Source organism: Spodoptera frugiperda, chromosome 9 (assembly GCF_023101765.2).
Source record: "Spodoptera frugiperda isolate SF20-4 chromosome 9, AGI-APGP_CSIRO_Sfru_2.0, whole genome shotgun sequence".
NCBI lineage: Eukaryota > Metazoa > Arthropoda > Insecta > Lepidoptera > Noctuidae > Spodoptera > Spodoptera frugiperda.
Window position 1 is genome coordinate 10464017 of NC_064220.1, and position 21575 is coordinate 10485591.

At 36.9% G+C, this 21575-nt stretch overlaps 1 protein-coding gene across 4 annotated transcripts in view; it reads left to right on the plus strand.

Annotated features, from left to right (window-relative positions):
* Positions 1 to 21220, plus strand: part of LOC118271302 (transient receptor potential protein) — a 55381-nt gene extending 34161 nt beyond the window's left edge. For 2 of the 4 annotated variants that reach the window (XM_050695848.1, XM_050695846.1), the window contains exons 8-21: positions 6092 to 6190; positions 6489 to 6624; positions 7961 to 8113; positions 8680 to 8825; positions 9152 to 9392; positions 9920 to 10043; positions 11016 to 11211; positions 12249 to 12413; positions 12908 to 13136; positions 13815 to 13977; positions 14333 to 14496; positions 15002 to 15187; positions 16294 to 16392; positions 18558 to 21220. In XM_050695848.1, coding sequence (XP_050551805.1) covers positions 6092 to 6190; positions 6489 to 6624; positions 7961 to 8113; positions 8680 to 8825; positions 9152 to 9392; positions 9920 to 10043; positions 11016 to 11211; positions 12249 to 12413; positions 12908 to 13136; positions 13815 to 13977; positions 14333 to 14496; positions 15002 to 15187; positions 16294 to 16392; positions 18558 to 19054 — 2598 coding nt within the window. In that variant the 3' untranslated portion in view covers positions 19055 to 21220. Of the gene's footprint in view, positions 1 to 6091; positions 6191 to 6488; positions 6625 to 7960; positions 8114 to 8679; positions 8826 to 9151; positions 9393 to 9919; positions 10044 to 11015; positions 11212 to 12248; positions 12414 to 12907; positions 13137 to 13814; positions 13978 to 14332; positions 14497 to 15001; positions 15188 to 16293; positions 16393 to 16686; positions 16752 to 18557 lie in introns of all 4 variants that reach the window. The other 2 variants (XR_007705591.1, XM_050695847.1) reach the window with 2 other exon arrangements.
* The last annotated feature ends 355 nt before the right edge of the window (positions 21221 to 21575 follow it).

A 21575-nucleotide genomic window follows, 5' to 3' on the forward strand; every position in this document is an offset into this window, starting at 1 on the left:
TTGTAAAATGTAGACTAGCCAACTGTGTGGGACTGAGTCGAAAGCCTTCTGGTAGTCGACGTACATAGTGCAGATATCATTTTTTAGTTTAACGCTATGTTTCATGGCTACGGAGTCTATTATCAATTGTTCTTTACAGCCCTGGCTGTATTTACGACATCCTTTTTGCTCTTCTGACATAATGTTATTTTGTGTAATGTGTTTATATATTATTTCTGAGATACAGCTGGTAATTAATTTGTAAATGGTTTGAAGACAGGTTATAGGCCTGTATTTAGCTGGATTCATGTGGTCGGAGTCTTTGGGGATCATATAAGTTAAACCTTGTGTAATGAATTCTGGTATTGATTGAGGGTTTTTAATGAAATTATTGATATGATTATAGATTGATGGATGTAAATAAGTAAATTTCTTATAAAAGTAGTTATGAATATTGTCGCTACCAGGGGCCTTCCAGTTATGAGCTTTTGTGATAACGCTGACAAACACTTCTAATGGGATTGTATCTAATAACATATCTGGTAAATTTTCTAGTTTTTGTTTGTCATCGCGAATCCACGCAGCTGCGTGGTTGTGTTCTGATGCATGTGACCAAATATTGGACCAGTAAGTGTGAAACTGTTCAGGGTCTGGACTGAGATTATCTGATGCCTGTCGTCGGTTTTGTGTGTTCGTTGTGTCAGTAGCTAAAGTTCTGTAAAACTGCCTTTCACTATTAGTGAACTGGGAATTTTGGTTTTTACGTTGAGTACAATCATAATATCTACGGCGTCGGCTAGTTACTGCTGTGAGTTTTTGTTTTAAACTATCCATGAATTGTTGGTCTGTTGTATTGGGTTCCTCGTAGCTAGAGTGTTTACTGTATTTATGTTTTATTCTTTCTATATGTGTGATTAAGTTTAGATTTCTATTTCCATTAATGTATTGTGTCATTCTGCCTATCTCTTTGCGAATAATGTGTATTTTCCTGTCTAGCCGTTTCAACCAGTGTGGTCTTTTGTCTATTGGTGAATTTTGTTGTGGTGTTGAGGTAATTGTTGTGTTGTGTTCTTTAATTTTAGACCCGTTGCAGAGAGCGGCTGTGTGAGCAGCACAATATACAAGAGCGTGTGTTTTTATGAAATCATCTTCGACTGACCCATATTTGGGTAAAACTGTGTTATTTAAGTAGGCAATTATATAAGCCAGCTTTTTAGAAGTTTTTTGTTTAGGGATATAAGGTCGTTTTGTTGGATCGGTGTGTAAATATTTATTGTATGTGTCTTCGAAAGTTTTTGTAATTTTTGTGTCAAGTGTTTCGTCAGTAAAGGCTGTATTTGTTGTTTCATCCTGCAATATAGCGTTACCTATTTGTGTGTTATCCTGAGTATGCGGAGTTGTTTCATTTAGTTCGTTACTAGATTGTTGGTTGTTGGAGTCTACTATTGTATAGGTTTGTGGTGTATCGTGTTGTGTGTTTTCTAGTGTGTGTATGTTCAGATTGTCTCTTACTTCTCGTTTAATTTCTTCTAACCTATCGTCTGAAATGAGTCTATTGTTAATAATCACTCTACGTTGATCGGCAATACGTTGTTCAGAGACATGTGCGATATTAGGGAATTTCTGTGTAATAATAGTGTGTAGTGGTTTGCGGTAGGCGGTTCTATTGGTTTCTATGTGTGTTATTCTAAAATATTCTCTTATAATCGCTTCATTTATATCATCAGTCCACCTTAAACGAGTATTTGAATTTACGGAGTTGTGCGCGTGTGTTTCAGCTATAAAAGATTGTGAAAAACCTATTGTATCCTGAGTATTATTAATGTTCTGGAGATCTGTACGGACCTCATTTTTTATAGACTCTAATAAGATTTCCGGAAGTAATTTGTTTCTTAAGATTGCTCGTTTCTGGTCTCCTAGTCTTTGTTTAGAAATTTTGATTTCAGGAAATTTTTCGTTGAATTTGGAATACAGTGGATCTAAATAGCCCCGAACTTTGGTATCTAAATGTGTAACATAAAGGTAGGTGCGCCAGATGAACTCGTTCATTTCTCTTGTCCATCTCAATCGCGCGCGAACTTGGCCAGTGGTGGGTGCAGGGTTGATGGCTTCTGCCTCCTGCACAACATCCACGGTTGCTGAGTTGATAGATATAGGTGAGGGAATAGAGGAAGAGTCAGTATTATAGTTTAAACAAGAGAGGGGAGAAGAAGGAAGTGACGGAAACAGGGAAATTGATGAGGATGGTCTGCTGTCGCATTGTTCGGGTGACCCGGTAGGAGCCCGCGGACTCAACTCACTACCACCGATGGTTCGTATGCTGGAACGCCCAGCATCGGCTCCAGGCGTGCCCCGGCGATCGCCCCCGGGAAGCGGTCCTATGCGTAATTTCTTCTTTGCTCTCGTCTCCATTTCGTCGATGGGTTACTATTGCCACGTTAGCCGCCCAGTAATGCTATTTATGCGTTGCCCGCCCCCCACGTGATCTGGTGTTCGATCGGGACGTGTGGTTAGATTTTAGGGGGCTTATTATTATTATTATTATTTCTTAGTAGCAGCATGGAGTCTGGAATTGTGCCCGGCATAAGGCAATAGGTTCAACCGCTTTACATGGGACTTATAACACAAATAGTGAAAATTGGGTGTACATTGTACAGTGACATTACGTGCCGTAATGTGCACCTCTACCTACTCTTTCGGGGATAAAAACCGTGACGATACAGGGTTAAAATATTCCTACTAGCACATAAAACACGATTACATAAAATCCGATTAAGAGTACCGAATACTTTCTTACCGTTTTGGGTTCCATTCCGGTCGGCAGCGTGCATAGGTACGGGGTATTCAAATTAAATATCTATTTAGTGTGTCAGTAAGGTAATGAAAATATATTAGACACGTCTTTTTTAAAACAATACTTAGATAAAACGAATCAAAGTTTAGAAGTGGGATCAAATACGTCATTTTCTACGTATTAAACGTCCGTATAAGTGACGTCACGCGGTATTTCAAATCAATATATTTTCGAAAGTTTTTGTTTCCGCAAGAAAATAAAAAATACGTGTCTAATATTTTAAAATAATCTACAAGACGGACATTGAAAGAAAATAAGTCATCTACCCTACTATATGTACCTATACAACACTGTCGTTAATACTAGGCTCAAACATAATGTGTGAAATAGTGTTTATACTCCTGACTGCTCATTATCATCCTGGTAAACCCAGGTTCATTACTATTATTTATTATCATAATTTCTTTAGAACAGACGTAGGTACGGATCCCATTACCATCACATTCAGTCCGTTCGTGACTAGTTTATTATAGGTACATTTTTTCTCACTAAAACCAGTACATATAACTTTTATAATCCCAACGTAAAAACAAACATAAATAAATACTCATGTTTTATAACCTCTCAACGTTTTCTTAGGGACAAGTTTCATGTACCTATGTTCAAATCTACTTACGTTTACCGAGTTACTAAACTGACTAAACTCAGGCTGAAAATAGGGGACCATATAATCTAGATCTTAGCCAAGGCTAAGACAAAGGAAGAAAGAAAATAATAACATATCGTTATGCATTTTAATCCCTGAAGTTGATCCCAAGGTACACATTAATTTACGTGAGTAAACCGTTAACGAATTTCTCTAGTTGTATCAATTTTGTTATATTTAAATCGGTAAATTTGTGTCTACTGCTGGAAATTCGCGTCTCCAATAGTTACTAGGTACCTTGCGGATATCAATATTTTGCATCGCACTCGGCCAAAGAACCGTTAAAAAAAATATTTCTCTTGAAAATATTTTCTCAAAATTACATCTATTTCCATCCATTTCCTTCACATGTTACATTTCAAAGTAATCTTAATGCGGCCACTCACCGCATTTCCGTTTCCGAGCAAAAATATTGATAATTCAAACGAAGCATCGATTTTAAATAAACAGTGACGTCACGCTATACCGTCATCTCTCACGAATATGCAACTTTTGAATGTTAGATCTGATGAAATGTTAATATTGTGCTAAATATTCTGCATCTTTCTCATGAAATGACTCTTTAGTGGTGACCTTAATGCCTTAGACCTTATAAACCTGCGATTGTCGTAAGATTCGATCCGATATGACAGAGACCGGGTAACAATGAAAGATAATTAATACATAGCAATGAATAAACTGCGATCCACCTTTAGAGGAAACTTTAAGCTGTGCTTTAAGTCCCAATTTGAGAAACTTTAAGTTTATTTCAAGAAACTTTAAGTCCCGGGTCAGGCCAAATATTACTGAGCCATTTACGGCCTTTCGAAAATTTCTCAGTAGTAGCACGGAATTAGGAACTGTGGCTAGTATGGCAATAGGCCCCCGCTATTGCAAGGAACTTATAAGACAAATGGTGAATAGTAGGTCCGTTGTATATTGTATAGCGGCATTACGTGCCGTAATGTGCCTCTGCCTACACTGCAAAACGCGTGATATTGCTAAAAAACCTTAAGTCCAGCAGTGGACTGTCATGGACTTTTGATGATGTAAAGGGTTTTTCAACAAGAACTTTGTTTTTAATTAGAGCAACACCAAGAACGTGGCAGTTTTTGACATTTAATTTTTGGCGGTATTCGTAGTAGGTGCTTTGGCAATTGCTACAATAAATTCAATTTCGCTCGAAAATCGCATTAAAATAATTCAAATCCACTATGAAAATGGTCGTTCTGTTAAAGTTACATTTCGTAAAATTCGTGATATTTTCGGGCAACATAATCGTCCTTCTGAGATCGCTATCAAGAATTTGGTCGCGAAATTTGAGTCGACAGGCTCGGTACAAAATGTGCCAACACCAACACGTGTTCAACCAGGTCGTTCAACAGAAAACATCGCTGCCGTGAGTGTTGAAGAAGATCAAAAGTTATCAATTTCACGACGTTCTCAACAATTGGGATTATCCAAAAGCACAACATGGCGAATTTTGCATAAGGATTTGGCTTTGATGTCTTACAAGATTCAACTGGTGCAGGAATTGAACCTGACCGACCATTCAAATTGCCGTGTGTGGTGTGCTATGTGGTCTGGAGGAGTGATTGTTAGGAAAGTGATTAAAAATTTTGATGAAAGAATCAACATCTGTCAGCGTGGTCCTGGTGGACATTTGTTAGATATCATTTTTCGTTCATAATTGCCAAACTTTTCTCTTTTTAATACAATAAAAAATTTATTAATTTTCCACCAAATTCTTTATTTTATTTTGTTTTAAAAAACAAAGTTCTTGTTGAAATACCCTGTACTACACAGCGTTTAACATTAACATTCTAACCATTACACCATTTACACAAACCAAATACTCATTTTAACAAATAAAAAACAAAAACCAATACGCATACAGTAATTCAATCACCAAAATACGTTTCTAACTGTGTTGTAACGGCTAAGAACTCCACTAAAACTATCAGCTGCAGCACTAACAAGTACCAAGTGAATTAATGGTTTATTTACAAGTTTAGCTCTTTCATCTGCCACCTGTACCCGTAGTCTAAACAATTTACGAGTATAGCACGTCGGAATTATTTTAGAGTACAATCTGTGATTGTACGCACGAGGGGATATCTACTTGTCTGTTTTTATGACGGGTAAATAAGAAACAATTTTGATAATAAAATAATCTGCCTTTTGCGGGTTAGGAATTTAAAGATTGTTGGGGAATTGGGGACCTGGGAAAATTGGCCCTCCGGTAACCTCACTCACACTCACAACGAAACACAATGCATAGCGTTGTTTCAAACGTCGGTTTTCGGTAAGGCCGTAGTATCACTCCGGTCGAGGCGGCCCATTCGTGCCGAAGCATACTGGTTCGGTGCTTACATAAAAAAATTTACTATTATCGGTTAAGCTCCGAAACTACGGGATCAATTTAAAAATTATTACACAATACTTTATTTAAGTCAGTTTAAAACTACTGAACGGAATAAGATGACGAGTCTTTACACATGGAGAGGGTATGAGCTGACTTCGGTGATAGCATAGCACTTTTTATCGAAACCGCTGGCAGAAACTAGTCTTAACTTATTTATTGCATTTCTTAAAAACTTGTATAATAAGTGTATTAATTTCTGTTGTTCCAGTTCGTAGCACATCCGAACGTCCAGCAATTACTAGGAGCTATATGGTATGAAGGTCTACCAGGGTTCAAGAGAAAAAACATCGTCGGACAATGCATACAGGTATTGTGAATTGATTTTTAACCGCCTTCAAATAAAAAACAGTCTTCTTCTAAAATAAAATTAAATGTTGGACTAACGAAATCTTACTTAATCTTTTACTTATAATAAATGTTAAAATAGTTAATAACACGCATCTTTCCATATAAAAATAGAGCTTAGCTGAATCCGTTTCTACTAGTTCTATGCTATATGTACCAATAAATATGATTGGTGGAACCTAAACGCATCTACAGCAACGTATCATAGCACATCTCTGGTAGAAAAGCACCCAAATACTACCATTTTCATTATATTTCAGGTGGCAAAACTGGGTGTAATGTTTCCAGTATACTGTACTATCTACATGTTGGCACCAAACTCAGAGTACGGCCGGTTCATGAAGAAACCGTTCGTCAAGTTTATTTGTCACAGTTCTTCTTATATGCTGTTTTTGAGTAAGTATATAACTGTAAACTTTACTTACACTATACGTTACATGGGATTTATAACTGGTGTATGTAGTGAGTGTTGGTTCGTTCTGTGTATCTCACCCTACCTCTTTTATTATTTGTCTCATATACCGGCAGTAAAATGGTTAGTGATTCTTATATCTCGATTTTTTAAGTGTGGGCGAGCCATGCTTCGTTGCAAATGGGCTGGCTCGACCGGTGTGATACCATGGCTTCACAGAAAACAGACGTGAAACAACGCTTGCGTTGTGTTTCATTGTGTGAATGAGGTTGTCAGAAGCCCAATTACCGGCCGGCAACGTACTTGTAACGCCTCTGGTGTTTCGGGTGACCATGGGCGGCGGTTACCAACTTAAACCATAAAAAAATTGGACCAATTGATAATATGTCGTCTCATTAATCGATAGCAAGTTATTCCAAATTTTACAAAGAGGACATAAGTATTTATCACCGTTTCCAAATATTCAAACCATTATTATAAAACCTAGATTTCATTTAGATAAACTACATCCCATTCTCTGTAATAGCATTAAGTTCAAAATTGCGTGCGATGTTTTTCAGTAAAGCGGTACTTTAGTGACCTATTTACAAAAATAAAACAGCATTTATTGTTAAAGAAAACGTTTAAAAATAGGCTTTCCGGTAACTACAAAGATTACCGTTGACACCTGGCTTTGCTTATCTTAATGGATTGAAATAGGTTAGCATAAATTGTAGGAAACAAATGGTATTTAGTTTTGAGTCAAATTGGTCCGATTTTGCGATTTTGCAAAATTCCGTAAGGGAAAAGCTCTTATGTCTTAATTAAAACAACATATTCGTTATCATCTTGACTGACATTGTACGAATGATGAGCGATTGGTCCAGTAGTTAACCCAAGAAGTACCCAAGAAGTTTTGTCTTTATTCTTTACAAATACGGCATTACAACAGCCGCGCCGCATGCCCGTAACATTCCTAGACTACCTACAACATTACAGCTCTTCGGTGGTCAATTATTTATTTTGTTTATTTTTTTTCTCGGTTTTCATACACCGTCAGTGGAGTCAAATAATCTCAGAAAGTACATAAAAGTCACAATGGTATTTGCCGTTGATAGGTTTCGAAACCGCACCCTCGTGCATGAGAAGCTGGCGTCTTAAACCTCCGGACCATCATATTTATTCTATTCTCCATTAGAATCTTTTTTTTTACATTAATTAACCTCTAATCTGTCGGTATATGAGATACAATAGAAAACACATCATATCTCGCGTAGTTCTGCGTTAAAAGAGGACACTACTTTAATATGAACTGCCTATAACTAATTTATTCCCTTCCAGCTCTCCTATCCTTAGCATCTCAACGAGCAGACTACCTAGTACTGGAGTGGTCTGGAATAACCTGGCTGCAAGAGTTGGTGGACCACTGGAAGGAGAGGGAGCGAGGGTCCCTGCCCAGCATCATAGAATTCAGCGTCATCATCTACATAGCAAGTAAATTTGCGTTTGTTGGCATGCTTTTTCTATTTTCTGTGGATTTTTGTAATCTGGTGCCGATTTTTTGTGGTGAGAAGGCTTTGTAAATTATTTTAGGATGTGTAAAAGGTGGAGGGTTTTAATGGATTATAATTTTAATATGCCAATCACGATATGTGATATTTCGATTCAATATTGTATTGATGTTTGTGGTGCTTTAATTTTGATATTTTCTTTGTTCAAAAATGTATTGTGTCTTCATGTATGTATTTTTTACTTAACTTCACCACATTTTAAATGGATTCCTTTCTTATTTTACATTGTTCTGTACTTTTCTCTTACACATGACACTTGCTTTATTTTTATAATAACTGTCGTAAGACATACTAAATTGTGACTCGATATCTCGAAACTAGTAGAACTTTTCTCCAGTAATAATACGTGAGTAATCCGTGATTTTTAGTTAACTTGCTTTATTTTCTTTTTATATAACAATAAACGAAATACACATTTAATAATTCTCGCAACTCTGATCTTCTATCGTAATAAATATGAGACAGAAACTGACAATGTCCCTATTCCAGGTTTGATCTGGGCAGAAATAAGATCGCTGTGGACTGGTGGCATCACGGAGTACATCAGTGACCTATGGAACATTGTGGACTTCATCACAAACGCTTTCTACATCGCCTGGATCAGCTTGCGGTTCTCATCTTGGTATATCGTCCAGGTAGGTTTTTTTATGTAAACTAGCTGATGGATCACCTGATGGTAAGCAGTCGCCGCCGCCCATGGACACCCGAAACACCAAAGGCGTTACAAGTGCGTTGCCGGCTTTTTGGGGGATGGGAAACTAAAGATTGTTGAGGAATCGGGATTGGAATATTTGGAAATGGGGATAATTGGACCACCGGTAACCTCACACACACAATGAAACGTATGGGTAACGTAAACGTAAGTTAAGTGTTCGAATCTAAATAGGATCTGAGTCTTTTCGAAAAACCCTGTATTTCTTCTTAATAAATTCCAAATTAACCCAAATTCTTCTGTCAACAGCGAGACTACAACTCGGGAACAGATCCCTGGTACCCTCGAGAGAAATGGGACTCCTATGACCCCATGCTGCTCTCAGAGGGGGCGTTCGCAGCCGGCATGATATTCTCTTTCCTGAAGCTGGTGCACATCTTCTCCATCAACCCTTACCTTGGGCCCCTGCAGGTCTCCCTAGGACGAATGATCCTGGACATCTTGAAATTCTTCTTCGTGTATATGCTGGTGTTATTCGCTTTTGGATGTGGTAAGTTGGTAATTGAAAGAAGTAATTAATTTTCTCTAAGTTGGTAGTATGGAACCGTGGTTTCGTCTGGATATCACATATTTAAATTTGAGTTTTCTCTCTCTTAGCGAAAGACAATTCCAAAGGCAACCTCATAATCATACACCTTAAAGTAGTTGTATAATGATGACCTTTAGGAATTCAGTGATGAAAAGTCATTTTATCCCCGAAGGTGTAGGCGGACTTGCACATTACGGCACGTACTGCCAGTATACAATGTACTCTCACTTTTCACCATTTGTGTCATAAGTCCCATATGGGGGTGAGTCTGTGCTACCACTGAGAAATATTTGAAAAACCGAAAAAAGACCAGTAATTTGTTGCGAGACCCGGGAAATCGAACCTGAGACCCCTTGTCCAGCAGTCACACTTGCGACCACTTGACAAACGAGGCAGTCAGCATGAAAATTAAGTAACATATTTTAAACAAATACAAATTCTAATTCATTTACATTAGGTATATTTCGTATTGTATTTGCTTGATACAGGTCTGAACCAACTTATGTGGTACTACGCCGAGCTAGAGAAGAATAAATGCTACCACCTACCGAATGGGACCCCTGACTTCGACGGTCAAGAACGAGCCTGCACGATTTGGAGACGATATGCTAAGTAAGAAATAACAATATACCTATGTATCTAATTATTACAAAATACAGTTATACTTCTGCCTTTTTGGAGAATGTAAAGATATTTTTGGATTGGCCGCAAAAAGTTTTAAACAGAGAGGAGTGGAAGGAAGGTAGGGAGGCCTTTGCCCTGCAGTGGGACGATCATGGATGAAATCTAAAGATATTTTGTTTAAAAAAAACGTTGTCTCACACTAGGATTTTCTCCTGTACCATGGATGCGTTTACACACATATAATTTCACACATACATATGACACCAAGATCCGAAAGAACTATTTGTAGATGATACAAAGAGTTGCTCCGTGCGTCCAACCCACTACACGTTGCGCGGTAGTTGGTTGCCCAGCCAACGCGCCAACCATGCAGACTGATTTATTACAAGTCGTACAACTGTTTTGTCTTAATCCATATCCAAAACTACTGATCATAAAACACTTAACTCCCCAAAATGCTATCCAAGAATGATAAATAACTTTTACACCAGTTATGTGGTTAAAACTTGCCTTACAAAGTGTGGGAGAGCCATGCTTCGGCACAAATGGGCCGGCTTGACCGCAGTGATACCGCGGCCTCACAGAAAACCGACGTGAAACAACGCTTGCGTTGTGATTCGTTGTGTGAGTGAGGTGATCGAAGGCCCAATTATTTCCCTTTCCAATGTTGCCAATCCCCGCTTCACTGACGCTAGCCTAGCTTTACTGACGGACGGACTGACGGACAATTCAATGTGACGTTTCAAAAGTGCCTAATTTAGGATTAATTGAAATAAATGCTTTGAATCTTGAATCTTGAATCCAATTCTCCAACAACCCTTAAATTCCTAACCCATGTACAAGCGATTGCTTACCATCAGGTAATCCATCTGCTCGTTTATCAGCTTACTCCATAAAAAAAAACAAAGCTTATTACTTTTTGTAAGCAATTCAACATACTGATTCCATTTTTCTTTCCAGTCTATTCGAAACCTCTCAATCTCTGTTCTGGGCATCGTTCGGTCTGGTGGACCTGACCACCTTCGAGCTGACAGGCATCAAGAGCTTCACCAGGTTCTGGGCACTCCTGACCTTCGGGTCATACTCCGTGATCAACATCATCGTACTGCTGAACATGCTGATTGCCATGATGTCCAACTCCTATCAGATTATTTCGGTAAGTAGCGTCACTTGTCTGTATAAAATATATTATATTATAAAGAGATTTTTTTTTCTTGTTTGTATTAAATAGGCTTCAAAACTACTGGGCTGACATTGATTTGAAAATTATATAGACCAATGAAAACCTATTGGATAGGGCTTTCGACACTTGAGATAATTCCTTTTAATCCACACCGATGATACTGAAACTAGTGATATTTATAATACAATTGAGAACATTTAACATTACCATTTGGGTCAAATCAATAGGAGTAAAAATGTAAAGTTTTGAAGGTTTCGATAACCGAGTCGTACAAATTATTCCCAAAGTAGCTTTACGATTTCAACAGTAGGCCAGACTAATATATCATATTACTAGTTTTCCGCCCACGGCTTCGCACGTGATTTTCTTTAGAGATTGGGAGCAGATTTCCAAAAAAATATCATACACGATTTTTGTTAATCATAAATATTGTAATATTCACATACCAATTTTTAGCTATCTATCTCGAAAATTGCAAAATGTTCCATACTAATACCCTAAATACCAACCTCCCATTTTAGGAAATTGAGGGGTAAAAAAGAGACAAAAAGTAGTCTATGTCACTCTCAAGCCCCCAACGAACTTCACTCAAAAAATATATCATAAACTAGCAAGTTTATGACATATTTTTTGTAAACGGAGCGCCGTTGCGATGTGAAAAAAGAAATGACAAACAAATAAACAAACTTTATCATTTATAATATTAGTATGGGTTTTATTAACACAACACAAGAATTAATTACATTGGCGTGATAATAAGTTGTTATATTTTTACGACTTCCACCTCTATTACATTGAAATATGATACGATTGGTTCAAGGAAAACCTTCCTAATATTATGTAACAAAACTAATGATATCATTATCAGTACCATATACACCTTGTAGAACACTCCAGAATTGCATAGCTTCCCTTTTCTTTTCCATCTATTCATGTCCATCTTGTCACTTTCCGTTTACTCTAATACCAATCTTATTACTCAGGTGATAAAGTATATTATTGTGTGACAGGAACGATCGGACACTGAGTGGAAATTTGCCCGAAGCAACCTGTGGATGTCTTACTTTGAGGACGGAGACACAGTGCCTCCCCCCTTCAATATCATCCCTACGCCCAAACACTTCATGTGCTGGATCAAGCGATGCTGTGCCAACAGGGATCGGGGGTCGATTATCGTAAGTCGTTTTTGATTTTGGTCGTCGTATTCGGAAATTAGCAACCGTGATACAGATTATTTGAATAGGGTCTATTATGACGGGGTATTAGACAATTTCTCTAATACATTTTTCCAATCAGAGGTGCACATTATGGTACACTGAAAACAATTTAGACACGTATTTTATTTATATTTTCGAAAATGATCAAAATCAAAAAGGTGAGAGAGCAAATACGTCATTTCTATGTATACGTATTTTTTTTATTTATATGTATTTTACCTAGAAGTCACGCCAGGTGCACTATTACAATTACTAATAACTATAACTTCGATATATAGTTGTTTCCAGCTGTTATAACTGAAATGTATACGTTTGTAGGTGTTTTAACCAAGTCATTAAAACGAAGATAGTCATTTACAAATAATGGGAGCTGCCATTTTATCCTACCGACTCAGAGTATACAAACTGTTCAAAACCCAAAAACATCCAATACAAAAAACCTTCTTCCTCAGAACAAATCCCGCGAAAAAGCCCGTCAAGAACACGAAGCTGTGATGAGGGTCCTGGTCCGAAGATACGTGACAGCTGAACAGCGAGCCAGAGATGAGACTGGAGTCACCGAGGATGACGTCATGGAGATCAGACAGGACATCTCCACATTACGATACGAGCTGATAGACATCCTCCATAATAATGGGATGAAAACACCAAGGATTAGTATGCAAGACGCCACTGGTAAGGGTGTGTACCTTTTTCTACTAACACCTACTAATTTTCTGGGTTTGAGGCTAATAATAACTAATTATTTTGGTCAGTTGAATGTTTGGCAGCTTTTAGTAAGGTAAAACGGGGTGAATAGAATTCAAAGGGTGAATAGACACAAGAATGAGGTGAATAGATGTTAGAATATTTTCCCAACATTTATTTCCCTCTTCTGTATCTATTCACCCCTCGAATTCTATTCACCCCGTTTTACGGTAGTGAAAGATGCACATAAAAGAGCTATGTAAATATTTTGGTTTATGTGATCTTCGATATCTTGGCTCTCTTCATTTACCTTACCTTTAGAGTTTAGATTTGCCCTTACTTACAGTTTTAATAGTGCATGCTTGTTTACGTAATACGTATTGTTCTCCATTTTCGTTCTTTATCTCTCTTACTCTGTCTCTTTTTCTCTTATAGTCAACGTATTGTCCTCCATTTTCTTTCTCTATCTCTCTTATTCTGTCTCTTTTTCTCTTAATGTAGATTACATGAGATTACTCAATCATTTTGCTCGATTCAGTCAAGCATTTAGTATACTTTACAATGCTATCAATCTTCACTTTCATATGTATAGCATTTTGTAGAAATTCAGAATGGAGCACAGAATTCAAAACAAATTTCTAATTCAAAACTTATTTTCTTTCCATGTTCTAGTTGCTGGCAAGAAGGGCAAAGTGATGGAGAGGAGAATCCTGAAAGACTTCCACATCGGTATAGTGGAAGGCATCATCAAGGACGTTATATCCAAAGAGAACAAACCTAAGGATGTGTTCAGCCAAATTGCTAAGGCTATCGTTAGGAGAGGAAGCACAGAGGGGTATGATAAGTTTCAGAATTCATCTTTTACATATATCATCTCAGGATAGTAGGTATAGAATAACGTACAAAACAGTAGAACTGTACCACGTACCATGAAACAGGCTGCCGTGGAAGCGAGTTCGACGACACGGAGCAACTCTTTGTGTGATCCACAAATTGTTGTTTTGGGTCTGGGTGTGATGTGTCACATACACATCTTACTCTTACACTACTTGTGTGTTTTTCCAAAAACCTGGTGTGAAGAAACGTTAAAAAAATAATCCAAGACCCCCTTGCTCGGAAGTCATATATGCGATCACTTGGACAACAAAGCGGTAAACGTAACTCTTCATCCCAATTTATTTTTGTTTTAGCAAAAAGCGTGATTGGAACGCCTTGGTCCGTACGAACACTGTCCGCAAGGATCCTATAGGCACCACCGCTGAGGCACAGACCAGGACCAGGAGTCGCCAGTCCCTCAGACTGCACATCCTGGACAACATCTCCTCTAGAACTATCGATCCGCAGAAACTATTAGGTAAGTTCATTTTGGAAGTGTTATTAAACCTACACACAATTAATAAAGGTTAAAAAACTTTCTTTCAGTTTTTATAGATAAAAAAGGGGAAAATTGTGGAATCTATTTTCAAGTTTATGCTAAGTTTTTAATAGGTTAGACGACTAGCAGCCTTAGTACGAGTTTGCTTTACGTTTAAAATATTCGAAACGAGAGCGCGTTCGGCGCTCTGATTGACCGGCTTGAATAAACCAACCAATCAGAGCGTCAAACACGCTCTCATTACTAAGGTTACTGATGAGGAGACGACGGACAAAGTTATATTTGCAACTAAACATTGAGCCATAAAATCACCCACAGCAAAGTTGATTCGAACAATCTCATTGACCGAGATTATTAAAATGAAATCACAAGATTAGTTATGCTAATCTTTTTACTTAAAATATATCTACAAGAAGACCCTTAGTATTTTCCAATCTTTTTACATCAAGTAACTAATATCATCAAACTTTATTCTTCTTTTCAGAATTCAATCCACAGCTGGCAGCAGTATCACCTTGCACGAGAGTAGCCTATGCCAAGTTCATGAGGAGCAAGATCAAGTCAGATTTCACTGAGCGAGAGAAGAAGTCCAGAAGGTCTTCTGATTTCAGTCTAGAAGACGAAGTCTTTGATGCACCTAAGAAGAAAGAGGGTTGTAAGAGATGCAGTAGTAAGTAGCCTATGCATTTTGTGTTTTTCTGAGTGATTCATCATCTCTTCCTACATGATTACAGCCCATTTGGGACAACTTGCAGAAAATCAAAATAAATATTATTTTCATTCTGCAACTCGTCCCACGTTACTTTCAAATTGAGAATGGTACAAAAGAGTTTGTGTCTTTAACTTGGGTGCAATAATTAACAATATTTACTGAGATAAAAAAACTAACTAGCCTTTTCGTGAGATTTTCGAAACTTCCAAAAAGGGAATTTGACTGCACGTTTGATGCGGTGGCCGAGCAACCGGCTGCCACGCAACGTGTAGCAAATTCCATATCCGCACGTATCAACTCTGTGTGTGATCCACAAATTGATGTTTCCTGTCTAAAATTCTATTCTATTTTATTATCAAAATAACAACTGGCCGTTTTTGTTTTAAATTCGAGTATGGATTTAAAACAGTCATTCAAAATAATTAAATGTACTAGATTTTACCATAGCCTAATTTTCATAAATAAATACTCAATATTGTCATCCACAATGAAATATAATTTAGATTCGAATTGTTGAAGCGAATGGCAATTTCCAAACAAAACCGATATTAATTACATACTCACATCTAACCGATAGACCGATATCGCTAAATGAAATCATAATACGTGTTCAATATTTTGATTGGTATAATTAATTATTACACGTCTATGCATATCTATAGTATAAAGTATAATGTTTAAAAGACAGATGTGAATGACAACTGAGTTTCGAGTATACGATATAATAATGTATGATCTAATAATAATAACTTTACGAATACACAATCTAAGATTGTATTTTACTTGATCAGACTCTGGCATTCTCTAATACTGACCATGTAATACATAGTCAGTATTAGACGACACCTAACTACCACTAGCCATAGCATAACAGCACCTCTCAAAAATGTTCAATTAACTACTATTTGATCTCCAAGCCATTTTTGTAGTGTGGTACGTAATTATATTTTTCAGCAGTGGACCAGACGTAGATGATTATTATTTTGGTACAAATCTTTTTAGAATATAAATAACATTAAAACATTTATCCTACTACATACTAATTTATTCACATTTGCCCACAGCTCGATCATTCCGTAGTAGGACACCGATACCTGAAACTTCAGACGACGAGGGGCTGAACGAAACTGAAATACAAGTGGAGGCCGATGTTGAGGATAAAGGTATATTATTACATCACACCTTTTTGTCTTGAAGGGGTAGGTAGAGAAGCAAATATAGTGCAACCAGTCCGTTTTCAGTGCTAAGCTAAGTGTACGGAGCAACTGACCAATGAATATGATTGGTGGAAGCCAAACGCATCCACAGTAGCGTAGCATAGCACATATCTCGTGGAAAAGCGCCGTAATGCCTCCCAATCCTACATAGTAATGTAGTCCAGTAGTAAATGAAATAATTTAAAGGACGTGCAAACTAATTAACTAGAATTTTTATTTACTATAATGACTTACTTACAGCCTGAGAAGTTTAAACTTCACTGCAAGAATTGAATACGTAATATCGCTGCTAAGCAAAAACTTAGGTAAAATTTAAAACTTAAAGTATTTAAATAACAAAAGTAACAAATAATAACACTATTTATTTGTTGTTCTACTAACCAAATGTTTAAATATGTTTGTGAAGTTACTGTGTTTGCTTAATGTACTTCTTAAACTCTTTCAATTTATTTCTATTATTTATTATATGACTTAGTATTATATGACTATGTGTAGTGCCTAAATGGATTTAATGCAGTATATTCTGTCGTGGTCGTGTAACAATAATCCTCTTACTAGGTTAAAAAATAGGTACTTATATAAATGAACTATATGCATCTTCTTCTGCACCATATTATATTCAGATTGCTACGGTTATTTTAAGTGTGGGAGAGCCATGCTTCGGCATGATGGGTCGGCTCGACCAAAGTGATACCACTGCCTCACAGAACACCGACGTGAAATAACGCTTGCGTTGTGTTTGAATGAGTGAGGTTACCAAAAGCCCAATTATTACCCCCCCTTCCCAGTCTCCGATTCCCCGAGCGACCCAAAAGGCCGACAGCACTTGTTACGCCTCTGGTGTTTCATCTGCTCGTTTACCGGCTTATACCATAAAAAATACGATCAGTAGTTTTTGTGTGAAACTAAAAGTTCGATAAAAATCTTAGGTCCAGAAAGTTTTTTGTTCGGATCTTTTCTCAAATAGACTGGATTACTAAGTCTTAATCAGATTTCCCTGAAGTTTAGTATTTTATAGGGATAGGAAGCGATAAATTCCTATTCTTTACGAACAAGTCGCTAAGAATGGTATCACATTCTTAGTTTGCTCTTTATACTATTCCTATATGATACACAATAGAAAGCACAATGGGTCTCGCGTAGATGTGCGTTCCGATATGACCTATGATTAGCTGGAGAGGTCTCATTCTTTCCCTTAATCGGCTGGTTTGAGTGGAAATCCGTAAGAATGGAGTTGCCTTCAACTCTCTCAAGAAGGATATATCTCAGTAAGATGCTGATAGGGGTCTTGACCGTATTTCCGGGATTGTTCTGATAGCTGTGAGGACAGAATAGCTAAAGCATTAAGTCTGCCTATGTACTTGAGTTTGTGCATGAAGCACTAAAGAAAAAAAATCCCTCATCGAACCAGGAATAGCATCTAAGGCTACAACCATTCAAATACTTCATGAATAATTTTATCATTCACTTTAATCATGGGAATAACTGTAAGTGTATGCGATCTGAAGTTAAATTGCAAATAAATATTAAATGAAATATATCTCATTTAATTAACAATGAATTAATTATTATAGACGAGACAGAAATACAAATTATGCAATGGGATTCTTCAATGCTTTTCCTTCGTCGTTCACTGTTACCGCCTTTTAAATTAGAATTCTCTTACTTATTCATTCGTGGAGGCTAAATTTAAACTGATTGATGAAATGTCAATGACTTCGGGAAATTAGAAGTTTGTATTTGTTTGGTAAATTCCGCTTTCTAACCGTTAGCACTAGTTAACTAACTTTGCTCCTAACGAAGGTTACTAAGTAGTTAAAAATTATGCATGAAACTAATTATAATGCAATGTATTTGTGTACCTGTCTTATAAGTTTGACTTAACTGAATATTTATTGGTAGATATAATTTACGAAGAGCAACTACTACTATCTGGCCTATACCCACATTTTCTTGGTGACATACAATTACATAATCAAGTAGCAAAACTTGATTTAATTTTTTTTGGTTTTAAAGAAGAAGACATTAAAAACATAGCAATAAGATTTTCTTTCTACAAGCAAAGTCACAAGTCATCATTTAAACTAACCGATATTCTTAATTTTCTCTAGCTTCAGAAGGAGGCTCAGAACAGACACGTCCTCTGAAATCCTCATCACAGGAGCCATCAGAGCCGAGCACACCAGCCTTTGACCCAGTCGACGGCAGCCGGCTACCACCACCGACAGAATTCCAATCCACAGACCACATCATCACCATAGAACCAGACACTCCAACGAAGACCCTTTACATCACACAAGAAGAGGACTCCAACCTTCAGAAACCCATCACTCCTACTCCTAGCGTCCATTCCCAGTCTGAACAAATTCTATCTGCTTCAAGTCTGGAGTCTCAATACAAGAAGATGACTTCAGATCCTCCCAGTGTGACGATCACTCCTGATCCTAGTGAACCTGAGAGGTCTCCTCGAAGGTCCAGCACTCCAAGGTCTGCACGAGTCAGTCCCAGTCCATCACCATCACCGTCTACCTCTCCCGCTCCGTCTCCTTATGGAAGAGGTAGAGGCAAGTCAAAAGCCACAGGGAAAGTAGTGTCTGGCTGGCTTTGAGCTGAATGTAGACCTTCAGCTGTTCTTGTTATTTTAGGGATTTATAAGAGATTTTGTTCTAGTCAACTGATACAGGGGTTCCCAACTCGAGGTGTGCGATGAAATTGACGGTAATGGTTTTTGTATGGGCGTTCTATGGTTAAAAAAGGTTGGGAGCCTCTGGTAAAGTGTTGCCTTAAAATCGACATATTAGTGAGATATGCTGTTGTAGCAATAACTAGATTTTATCGATATATTGTCTTCTAACTTAGAATTTTCTGGGCCACGTTTTCTTGATAGAAAACATTTCATGGTGTCTAGTATTTTAATGTAAGAAATCATATCATTTTACGTTTTATAACAGCAACTATAAAAAGTGAAATAAATAAACCTGCCACCAGTAGGCTGAGCGACGTCGCCGCGTCTGCGCATGCTACTGTGACTTGAAACTAGTAGAGCTTTTCTCTATTAACCTAAGTAAACCGTGATTTTTACTAAAATAAGCCTCTATTCAAAATGAAAGTGCCTTTTAAACTAAAAAGTTAAAAACAAGTGCCTATCTTCTACCTTTTTTAATAGAATGCGTGGCCTAGAAATACTAGTAGATCTAATTATAATGGACATGCAGTAACGAATTACTAGAAACTAAACTATTTAGAGCCATATTTTCGAAACATTTAAATATATTTTGTTGTAGTTGTATTGGTAATTGAGGAGCTTTTATAGATTTTATGAATCATGATAGTAAGCACTTATCGCCAATTTCTGTAACTCATGGGAACCTATCAAATGACAATGCCAGAATCTCTATAGAGTTTTCAAAAAAATTTATTGTACAGGCATGCCAAATGTAGCATTCTATTGCTGCTCTATTAGTGATAACTAAAAACATGATTAAAAGCCTTTAGAGCTTGCGGTTTTTATATTAATCTAAGAACAAAATATTACATTTAGGTTAGGTACCAGTTTAGATTAATTGCAGTTATAGTGGTAGAAATAATTAAATTAAGTACTTTAGGGTGTTTAGCTTTGAAAGGCAGGAATGTCATCACCAATATCACCTTTAGTAATCCTACTTTTAATTCATAGTCATAACGAAACAACAATGTAAACAGAACAGACAGAGCGAATGTCAAATAATGACTTTTTGGACATAACTGACACACGCACGCCAATGACGTTTCGTTACATCTAATCACTAACATTCAAACACGAAATAATAATTAGAATATGCATTTATTGTAATATATATATTATAAAAAAATTAATTAACTAACAGTATGTATTTATACCAAATTCATATTAAAATCCGTACACATTACATTAATAAATCTTTTTTTTATTGAATGACTCTTTGTGTTCCTTGTGCAAGCGTACTAAGAAACGCAGATGGTCGCGATAAATACAGGAAATAGGTCTTGAGTTTATTAAATTCTTTTTATTTCCTAATTTTTATCCGCAACTTTATCAGAATAATAATTAAGTAACCAAGGGTCTTATTTTCATTGCAATAATATTGATTAATTTACATTTCTTGTACTTTGATGAAATTTAGTGGGGCAGGATCTGGCATTGTCATTTACATCGACGTCTTATCTACATCCTTATAATAATGCATTGAACATTTTTGAGAAAATCCAAACTATATCCATTTGTATTGTCATGTAAACCATATTGAGTTTCGTATTTTTCTCCCATTCTTTTATGTTTTACTTCACTGTCTTAAATATAAATGCGATAGTTTGTGAGTTTATGTGTTTTGTGTGTATGTTTGTTACACAATCACGTCAAAATGGTTTAAGAAGATCGGAATGAAATTTGGAACAGGGGTAGATTACGGTCTGGATACTTTTTATCCCACTGGAATGTAGGCAAAGCCGCTGGCAGAAGCTAAGCTAAGTTTTTTAATTTACTACTCCACGAAATTCTTATGTTTATTAATAAAACTCTTTCCTTCTTCGTAAGGCCATTGGAACACGCAAGCCTAACTTTTTTTTCGAATTTCCTTTCTCATTTCACTCCATTCAATACAAAATAGTCTTAATTACGTACAGAATAAGACACAAAACGTAATAAGCACACGACAATGACAATGCCGTATGAGTCCAATACAGTGTAGGTAGTATGTTGAATATGTTGATATAGTAGTAAGGTATGTTTAATTAAGAAAATAAAACCTATGGTTTACTTTTGGTGTTTTATTAGAGAATCCTTTTGTTTTGGTACCTTATTATACTGATAGTAGACTGTACGGTTGGTGCCGCGCAGCGTGTCGCGGGTTCAATTCCTGCACGGAACAACTCTTTGTGTGATTCACAAATTGTTGTTTCGGGTCCGGGTGTCATGTGTAGGTATGTTAACTTAAAATTATGTTTGTAAACGCAACCACGATGCTAAAGAAAATCCTTTTGTGGGGCAACGTTTTTAAAATACTGTTTTACTTGGGAAAAGGGTTGTTTAAGCATGATTTTCAGATTAAAAAAATGGAATTATTAGTGGATTGATTGAATCCACGATTGGTCATAAAATTGCCGATCTATAG